General features: G+C 35.0%; 1 protein-coding gene across 1 annotated transcript; it reads left to right on the top strand.

Annotated features, from left to right (window-relative positions):
* Positions 1-3,304: 3,304 nt before the first annotated feature.
* Positions 3,305-8,706, top strand: LOC142630384 (AP-1 complex subunit mu-2-like). Its single transcript, XM_075804372.1, has 11 exons — positions 3,305-3,680; positions 3,803-3,949; positions 4,049-4,111; positions 4,512-4,688; positions 4,775-4,878; positions 5,142-5,249; positions 5,383-5,479; positions 5,707-5,804; positions 6,886-7,027; positions 7,149-7,271; positions 8,323-8,706. Exons 1-11 carry the CDS (start codon positions 3,453-3,455, stop codon positions 8,419-8,421), a joined length of 1,386 nt encoding a protein of 461 aa, XP_075660487.1. The 5' UTR covers positions 3,305-3,452; the 3' UTR covers positions 8,422-8,706.
* The last annotated feature ends 2,045 nt before the right edge of the window (positions 8,707-10,751 follow it).

Here is a 10,751-nt window from a genome sequence, read left to right as displayed (position 1 = left end):
TGGCTCGCCGTGGTGTGGTCTCGCCGTGGTGTGGTGTTTCTGGGTTTTGGGTCTGAAGACTGAAGAGAGAAGGAACAGATCAGAGAAATATGGGTTTCGGGTCTGAAGACTGAAGAGAGAAGGAACAGATCAGAGAAATAACGGGAGAGAGAGAGAGAAAGGAGAGAGAAAGAATAGCCGATGCATGTCGCCGCCGTCAACCAGAGAGAGAGAAACCAAGCCACGTCGCCGCCGTTAGCCAGGCCGATCTGCCGTGGTGTGGTGGCTCGCCGTGGTGTGGTGTCTCGCCGTGGTGTGGTGTTTCTGGGTTTTGGGTCTGAAGACTGAAGAGAGAAGGAACAGATGGTTTTGGGTCTGAAGACTGAAGAGAGAAGGAACAGAGATCAGAGAAATAACGGGAGAGAGAGAGAGAGAAAGGAGAGAGAAAGAATAGGAATTTTTTAATAAAAAGGAGGAGAGAGAGAGAATTAAATAATACTATTTTCATTTACCATTCAGCTACAGTGTATTCTACATTTAGAATTACACTGTAGTTGAATTGCAAAAAAATTTGCAATTGTTGGGTTTTAGCATAATCGATGGAGTGCTATTTTTGGGCTTCAATTGCAAATTGGGCTTACATTTGCCATATGCCCTATTCAATGTGGATGCTCTAAGGTTCTCTGTTGGGGTACGTGGGTACTTGTATCTTTTGAAATAAATTAATTGTTATTCCTTGTGTATTTCTTTCTATTACTACTATTTTTGGTGTTAAGTTGGTTCCAACTTCCAAGCTTTGAAGCACTAGAAGGAAATTTTGCATGCATGTATCTGCTTGTTGTTCCAATCCAGCAGTTTTTGTTTAAGGGGATGGCACAATTATCATTGAGGTTCCATTTCATGGGCACATTAATTGGGCAACCTAGCCTAGCTACCTGAGACACTTAGCCCATCTGATTTTCTTATATTACTCTGCTTGTTATTGATAACTGGCTGGCTGGCGATTTCTTATATATTAATTGCTGGGTGTTTTTTTTTTTTCCTATTGGTAGGCAATGAATTTTCTGGTTCTTGGGAATATAGTCTATAAGCAAATGGACACAGAATTTTATTTTTATTTTATTTAAAATTTAAAATTTTAAAAAATTGGGCTGGTCTGTATCTTGCCTTCAATAACTTGGGCTGGAAGGAATATATAAGCAAATGGGCACAGATTTGTGTACTTGTTAATATAACTCAACGTAAGCCATATATTAAGCCCATATTGTTACTTGTAGGGCCGACTGGATTTAGGGGCTAGACTTACAAATATAGAAGCCTCTATAATTGTACGGTGTATTTGGAAATTGGAATTATTTAATTATATATTTTTTAAATGCGTAGACCATGGCTGGGGAGGATGTTTGAAATACGATATGGGCACAAAGGATAGCATTAATCCTTAAAAAAAAAAAAAAAAAAAAAAAAAAAACAAAACAAAACAGATAGCATTATTGTTGTATTATCTTATTATATTTTGGCATTTGCAATATAATGTCATAGTATGATTATCACTTTGGCACCTTTTCATACCCAAAGTTCTTGGAGTTTAGGGTGAAAATTGTTCAAGTTTCAAGTTAGTAAAAGATAGGTAGCCTCTCATATTTGAAAAAGATCCACCCTTCTTCTACATCTTCAATATAAACAGTTTTTTCTCTCATCAAAGGATATCAATATAAATTTGGATATAAAGAAAGGGTTCCTAAGCTAGACTATTGTTAGGGGCATCCACCATAAGAGGAGTATCGATTTCATTAGCTATACGAGTACCAATAGCTCTATTTATATGTTTAATTGGAATGTTAAAAACCTGAATCCAGAAAGGAGAACATTGGAAAGGAATATTACTAGGCTACGATCACCATTGAAATGTTTTGATAAAATATGTATTTTTATCAAAAGACCAAGGGTTTTTGTCTTGAATTTCGATATGTTCTCCTCCATAACAAAGATGGCTAGAAATAATAATTCCCAACTTCTTTAATAGTTACACCATGTGAGTAGCACCAAAGTTGTTGAAGAGTGGATTTAAAAGCTTCCTTGTTAAAGTCTTTATTGGTTTGTAGCTTGATAGAAGACTAAATTGGGCTTGTTGTTAGAGAGAGCCGCTTCCTGAGAGCTAACGGCCAAACCTCTTTATCTTCTTTAGAAAGGTGAAACTTTTCCATAACACATTCGTTGAAGCATCCATATTGGATTTTTAAAAAAAATGGATAATAAGGAAAGGAAAGGGAAAAGAAGGAATGAAGGTATGAAAAAAATTATGAGATAAGAATGGGTGGATTGTGACAAGAGCCAGGCATGAATAAAAAAAAAAAAAATCCTACTACAATATAATCCATAGATCTGAGAAGTTTGAATTTTACGTGAAAAAAATGCAAGTTGATTTCTTTTACTTTCTAAGACTACAAAGAAGTAGGGAGAGAAAAATTTGGATAAATGAAGATAAACTTCACAAGTTTCATATTAAGTCATATATTCTTTATTTTTGTTATTTAAATTCTTAATTTTTTAAATTTAAATTAAAAATTTATGAAATAAATTATAACTTATGTTTATTTTTATTTTTTTATTATTCATTTTAATATTTTGATGGAGAAACGTCCAAACAAGAATAAGAAATCATTAATAAAACTTTTGGGTTTCACCTATAACGTCTTTATAATTAATTTGAAGAGAAAGCTTGATTTAAAGAGAGATTTTTATTTTATTTTAAAGAGTGAAAGTAAAAATTATATATATATATATAGGGATTTGTTAAGTTTAATGCTTGTTAAGGTGAAAAATGACAAGAAAAATGACAGAAAAATAGTAAAAAAGATCATATGGTACTTAAAAAGTTAAAAATTTGACGTAAAAGTGAATAAAGACAAAAACTTTTGTCAGAAAAAATATAAAAATATTGCTATTAACGGGCACCTTACAGTACCTGTTAACACAACCCATATATATATATATATCATAATTAGTTAAGTTTTAACAACAATTTCTCATTTTTAGTTTTGTCGTTCTTTCTGTTACTCTCTATAATAATATAAGATGAATGGAATTGAAGCAATTTTAAGACAATAATTAACAAAACTAAAAATTAAAGACCTAATTTGAAATAAGGTATAAACTTTTTTTTTTTTTTTTGGTTCCTTTTAATTGTATTACGATTTGTGGGCTTAAACTGGCCCATATAGAATCCCAACCTTTCCACCTCAAAAAATAAATTAGACCGACTCCTTTCGCCTCGCACGTGCGCTACGAAGCAAGAAAACACCTTCTGACTTCTCACAATCCATTTCCCACTGGACCAACCAACCCATACACAACAACAAAGACTCTCTCTCTCTCTCTCTCTCGTAAACGTTTCTGACACAAAAAAAAGACGAAGAAGACCGAAAGATCCTTTTTTTTTTTTGGTAATAAAAGAAACAACAAAGAATTAAATGCGCACGCGCACATTCCCCCTTTCGCAACAACAAAAATATCACACAAATATTTTTTTGGAATTGGATCATCTCAACAAACAAACCCGAAAAAAAAAAATGTCTGGTGCCGCCTCGGCACTTTTTCTTTTAGACATAAAAGGCCGTATCTTGATATGGCGCGATTACCGCGGCGACGTTACCGCAGCTCAGGCCGAACGCTTCTTCGCCAATCTCCTCGACAGAGAGGTCAATATTTCCTTTTTTTTCCCAATTTCAACCTATCGCGTCCGCTCCACAATAGAATTTCAACTTATGGCGTAGTTGGATATGCGATTAGTTATCGATTGATAATTTTGGTTATTTTGCAGGACGATCCGCAATCGCAAGATCCGGTGATGTACGAGAACGGAGTGACCTACATGTTTATACAGCACAGTAACGTTTACTTGATGTCTGCCTCGAGGCAGAATTGCAATGCCGCGAGCCTCTTGCTCTTTCTGCATCGTATTGTTGATGTGAGTAAAAGCCAGCCGCGTTTCGTTTTTTTTTATAATTTTATTCGATTCGAACCGAGTTGTTATTGTTGTTGTGACTTGTATTCGTTTTTGTTGCAGGTGTTTAAGCATTACTTTGAAGAGTTAGAAGAGGAATCTCTCAGAGACAATTTTGTAGTTGTGGTAAGAGCATTTGTTAGAATTGATTTCAAGAATTAGTGCTTATTTTGTTTATTGCGTAAAAGGCGAAGCTTTTAAAATGAAATAAGCTTTAGCTAAACCGGTCCTTAAGGAAAAGCTAATATAAATGAGAACAAATTCCGAGTCAAAATATTGTATAAGTGATTTTGAGTCGAACTATTGTATTTGCATTATTATTGTTTTGCTTGTATTTCCTTTGTGATAGAATTGATTACGAGAATTAGTGTGCATTTGGACTAACTTATTTTGTTTATCGTGTAATGGTATAACGGTAATAAGCTAAACGAAATAGGCCTTAAGGGTAAGGTAACATGAATGAGAACACATTCTAAGTCGAAATATTGTATGTGTTTATAGTGATCATGCCTTGTGGTTTTGGCAGTATGAATTGCTTGATGAAATGATGGACTTTGGGTTCCCGCAATTCACTGAAGCGACGATTCTTAGTGAGTTTATCAAGACTGATGCTTATAGAATGGAAGTGACACAGCGTCCTCCCATGGCTGTGACGAATGCAGTTTCTTGGCGTAGTGAAGGGATACGGTACAAAAAGAATGAAGTAGGTTGATTTCTTTGTGCATCTTATTGTTATTTAATTGAGCTGCAATGTGACATGTGATGGAGGCTTGGTTCATTATAAATCAGGTTTTCTTGGACGTGGTGGAGAGTGTCAATATACTTGTCAACAGCAATGGGCAAATCATACGTTCAGACGTTGTTGGGGCACTAAAAATGAGAGCATTTTTAAGGTGCATAATTTATCCTTTTCTTAGTAATTTTTGAGACCCCAAATTACTGAATTGTAGATGAATGTAAAGAGGGACATGTTGTAGTCTGAGAAAAATCATTGAAATGCTCAGCAAAATTGTTTAACAAAATAATAATGTTTTATGAAATCTCTTTAGATCAAAGAAGAACGCTGTATGAAACTTACAGGGCATATATGTTAGTCCATGAGCATATGTTCTATCTCCTATTAAAGATCCAACTAACCATACTTCATTTGTTGTAGTGGTATGCCTGAGTGCAAGCTTGGCCTAAATGATAGGTTACTGCTGGAGGCTCAAGGTCGAACAGCAAAAGGAAAAGCCATTGATCTGGATGATATTAAGTTTCATCAGTATGTATGCTTATCTTGTTAGTTCTATTTCTCTTGTGGTTTATGAAACTTATGGTCTTAGTTGAAGGCTTTCCAAGTTAAGATGGTGTTATTTTTATTCCTGTTTCAAGCATATTAATCTTATTTCTGCTAGGTGTGTGCGATTGGCTCGATTTGAAAATGACCGAACTATATCCTTCATACCCCCAGATGGATCTTTTGACCTGATGACATATAGGCTTAGTACTCAGGTTAAGTTGAAGTTGCTTGCTCCAAATTAAAGTTTAATGATATTCAATTGCTGTGTTCCTTAATCTGTTCCTGCCATTGGCCATTAAGATGGACTTGAATCTGTTTGATCACATTGCATTCTGTCTTGTGGTTGAGCTCCAGTCTTGATTTCACTTTATACTCGCTTTTGCAGAATTTGAGTCTCTAAGCTCAAATTTTTTTATTAATATTTTATTTATGGTTTCAGGTGAAACCTCTCGTTTGGGTGGAAGCACAGGTTGAAAGGCATTCTAGAAGTCGTGTTGAATTCACGGTGAAAGCTCGGAGCCAGTTTAAGGAGCGCAGGTAATTTTCACTTTTTATCCAATAAGGCCCTGTTCTTGTTTGTAGAAATGAAAATGGAATTCAATTTCAGAAATTATTTTGGAATGATCCTAAATTTCAATATTTTGAACTCATTTTTGCCCGTTTTCAATGGTTAATGGGCCTGCATATTTGAAAAGGCAGAAAATAAGTTTTTGATGTTTCCTGAAATATAAAAATTGCTCTTTCTCTAGGCAATTTCTCAAGGGACATGATTTGCTGCAACCTTGTATGTAGCAATTGCTGCATAAAGGGTAAGGTGGCAGCCAAAGAGAAGTGACAGAAAATCATGGGTTAAGCTGGTCATGTCACTTCTCTTTGGCTGCTACCTTACCCTATATGCAGCAATTGCTGCAAAGCCTCCCCCATTTCTGAATGTAGCTTTTAATACACCCTGCCAAATGCTTTTTTGGGCTTGAAAATTTTGTATTTCCTGTTATTGGCTAACAGAAGATTACAAATAGGTGCTTAAAATTTAGAACCTTTGAGGCATATTGATTTTGGAAGCTTGATGGAAGTAAATTCAAATAATAGTACTTATGTAGTGTATCTCATATTGTTGTTTATTCATAGTCAATGGATACAAGCTTCATGTATTGACAAATTCATATAATAGATTGCAATTGGTACATTTCGCCTTTCACAGACTCTGCAAAAATGGGGGCATTGTGCACTGGGTACAACTTTTTTAATTGGTGCATTTCACCATTTTGAGTTTTGTGCCCAGTACAGCATTTGGAATGATTTATGCGGTCTATTCTGTAGAAAATTACTTTTAAGGACTTTAGGAGATTATAACAGCCACATTATTATCATTCTATTGATGGTGAATCCTTTCTTCTGTGTTAGGGTGGAATCCTCTGTTTTGTTTGTGTTTAGTCTATTAAAAGGAGCGCATAGTGGAGTTGGGTCTTTAAATGCTCTGCAAAAACAACGTAGTTTAATGCCTATGGGACGATGAAAGTGTCACCTTAGAATCCATTTGATTTAATTGTTCTCTAGGAATTCTTCATAACCATTACCAAAGTTTCCGATATTAATCCCTGGTTACTTTCTTATACAGTACTGCAACAAATGTTGAAATTGAGTTGCCTGTGCCATCTGATGCTACAAATCCTAATATCCGAACATCAATGGGATCTGCTACATATGCTCCTGAGAATGATGCCTTGATTTGGAAAATCAAGTCTTTTCCTGGTAATAAGGTAGGAACTGGTCTACAGCTCAAATTCATATTGTATGCTTGCCATTATCAGTGGGCCAACGGTGTAATAATGCAATATGCTTTTCTATTGTTAAACTTGTTCATAACCTTGGGCTTTTTAGGAGTATATGTTGAGGGCAGAGTTCAGCCTCCCCAGTATAACAGCTGAAGAAGCTGCTCCAGAAAGAAAAGCTCCCATCAGGGTGAAGTTTGAGATACCATATTTTACTGTCTCAGGGATTCAGGTATGTGTTTCTGCATGTCTCTACTTGCTTGACAAGAGACATGATTCTTGTTATTTGCCTCAGCTTGGTGCTTTCTTATTAATTTAAATCAACGCCAAAAGAAGAGTAGTAATGTCTAATATGATGAAACTATAGTAGGCTACGCTCACAAAGGTCAAGATTGTGTAATGTATATTTAATACTGAGGATATAACTGAGGAACTAACAAGGATTGAGTCGTATTCTTTGGGTTACCTCTTCTTTATTCTCCTTATGTACATGAGTTGCACTCTCTATTGCTGCTTTTCAATATATAGTAAATAGCAAGGACTTGTAAAGGAGGATCACAGTATTGTAATGGTTTGTTCTATGTTGGACTTTTGTTGAGAGAGGATATCCCACAAATTTTGGGTGGGGTGAATGGTGTGGAGAACTTTGAGTTTCATGCAATGGTTGCATGTATGCCAAGTTGAAGGAAAACAATATGAGAAAGGGAAGGGCTTGTGTCCAATGTCCACTGGACACGTCAGGATTCAGACATGTGTCCAAGAGTGGACGTGTCCGCAATCCAACGTGTCCAGTGGAAACTTCCACTGGACACAAGCCGCACCCTATGAGAAGCTACTGGATTAGCCATGTTTTGTGGTGTAGAATTCTTTACGATTAAGAAATAATATGATCATATGGATTTCAGTTAGTCTCATGTGGTAAGTCCCTAGTCGTTGAATTAGGATCGAATCTCGCTTACTAAAGAAACCTATTGGTGTCTTGGTGTGATGGTAAGAAACTATCATCATAGAGATGTTATAAATTCAAAACCTATCATATCTATCAAAAAGGGAAAAATGATCATAGTTCACAGGATGAACATTTTTAAAAACAAAATTGTAGGATAATATTACATTAATCTTCATTTTTGGATGTTAGAGGTAGCACAAATTGGGGCAAATGAGATTATATATGAATCATTCTGTCTTCGCTGTCTGGTTTGGTAGTAATAAATGCAATGTTTGAAATACGATTGATCATAATTAATGTGCTCATATAAATTGACTTTTTGGCTTTTTGTCAGGTTCGGTATCTTAAAATTATTGAAAAAAGTGGATACCAGTCTCTTCCATGGGTGAGATACATAACGATGGCTGGTGAATATGAACTAAGACTAATGTAACGGCCATTTCATGCTTTGCTGCTTCCAATCCCGTAAATAGTGTATGGCTTGGAAACTGCATGCTAATATGCAGTTCCTCTTGGGAAGAAATTTCTTCCTATAATTTTGGTGTAATAGGGTTGCTCTTCTGTATTTTTGGTTTTTCTTGTATCTGCTTTTGTCATAGTCCAAATGTAAAAACTGTGTTATTAAGGGTTTAGTGGTTACCAAAATGTTTATTCAAATCAAATTTTGTGAGGATTGATAATTTTTGTTGTGAAAGAGAATGGCGGGATCGTTTTGACATTTGTGTATGGTTTGGCCCTTCCTTTACTCACAGACATCCTGTCACCAAAAACCAAAACCTGAATCATAATAATTGGTATTGAAGTACTTGGCTTTTACAAAGGAGTGATACTAGGTATATTACAAATTTTACTACATAGAGCTTACAAATTGATATGTCACCAATCACAAAAAAAAAGTTATTCAAACATTTATTACTAGGTAGTGAAACCACAAATCACATTCACTATTGTACCAATTTGTAAGCTTTATGTTGTAAAACTTGTATTAAATTTAGTATTTTCCTTTACAAAGATGTCTCTCGGATTTTACTATCTATTATTGTACTATCTATTTTTTGTTATGTCATTATAGCTTTAGAAATTAAGGTTTTCTTCAATAGGATCAGTTTAGAACGGCATATCTGTTTCATGAACTAGATTCTCTAACATGGCATCTCATTGAAGATGTCTATGAACTCATTTGGATCACAAGTATAAATAACAAACTAGTGAGGTTTTCTCATTCAAACCCAAGAGAAGGAGACAATTTATTCTCTCACTAACCCTGGGATTTTACTGCCTCTCAAACTTTGGAAAAACCATGTTTAATGTACTTTATATAGGTTCTCTAAGTAGGGTTTTGAATGACAGTTGAAACTAAGATGAAAGATCTCGCTCGAGCAAGACTTATTCGGTGTAAAGCATGAGAATCAGCATCACACGGGTGGCTGGTAATAGCCATATGGAGCAATGCTCGGGCATGACTCCTAGGTTGATTTTTAGCTAGCCCCTCAATGGGGTGTGGCTACAAAACCCCCATTGAGAATTTTTCTTCACACACAAAATTTGAACATTAAACAACCCTTTCACTAATTCATCCTCTCTCTCTCTCTCTCTCTAGCATTTTTTGTGTGTGTGAGAGGATTTAGACCTTGGAGGTCTAAATCCTCTAGTAGCGTGGACCATCACCGGAGGTCTTGAGTTTTTCAGTTTGTGGAGGGAAGCAAAATGAGAAGCTAAAACTGGTGGTGATTTGGACAATTGGAACAAGTGGGGAGGTGTTTTGGGAAGCGCAAGACATCCTTGGTTTTTGTTGATTAAGCTCCGAAAGAGGCATTCTGAAAATCTCACAATTTTTTATTACTATGTTTTCTAAAGTTGGTTTTTCTCAACAAATAAAATAATATAAAATAAATGCTTTCTGAAATTGGTGGAGTTATATAGGTTGTTTTAGTATGCCTAATGCCTCCTTTACAATTTATATCAATGATATGTTAGGTGTAATATGCTTTTCGACTTGAGAAGCTCCTTCGGGTTACACACGGAACACACCCTGTTTGATTGAATAAAATCATAAATTTTTAGTATCTTTATCGAAAATACACTCAGAAAACATGCTCCTAAAATTTTGTGATAATTGGATTTGTATTTTAAGAGAAAACCGAATTGTAGTTCAAGACACCGATTTCTTCACTTAGTTGGATATGCGTTACATGAGTATGATAAAATTATGTGAATAGATGCTTTTAAATTTTAATAGGCTTAAATTTTGCTATTACTTATGCCACGTTGAATCTCATAACAAGAGAGTTAGTATAACTGATTTTTCTACTTAGTTGAATAGGCGTTACATAAGTCTGATAAAATCATGTAAATAGATACTTTTGAATTTTAATATGCTTTCATTTGCTATTAATTATGCCACGTTTAATCTCATAACAAGTGAGTCCGCGTAATTGATTTCTCCACTCAGTCGAATAGGCATTACATGAGTTTGATGAAATTACGTGAACAGATGCTTCTGAATTTTAATATACTTTAATTTTGCTATTACTTATGCCACATTAAATCTTATAACAAGTGAGTTAGTGTAACTGATTTCTCTACTTAATAGACGTTACGTGAGTCTGGTGAAATCACATGAATAGATGCTTCTAAATTTTAATAGTCTTTAATTTTGCCTTTTTTTATTCCACTTCAAATCTCATAACATGTGAGTTAGTGTAACCGATTTCCCCACTTGGTAATTTATTTCTAAAATTGAAACAAGCATTACATGAGTTT

Source organism: Castanea sativa, chromosome 4 (assembly GCF_040712315.1).
Source record: "Castanea sativa cultivar Marrone di Chiusa Pesio chromosome 4, ASM4071231v1".
Lineage (NCBI taxonomy): Eukaryota > Viridiplantae > Streptophyta > Magnoliopsida > Fagales > Fagaceae > Castanea > Castanea sativa.
The sequence above is the reverse complement of the archived record's forward strand: the minus strand, read 5'-3'. Positions and strand labels throughout refer to the sequence as shown.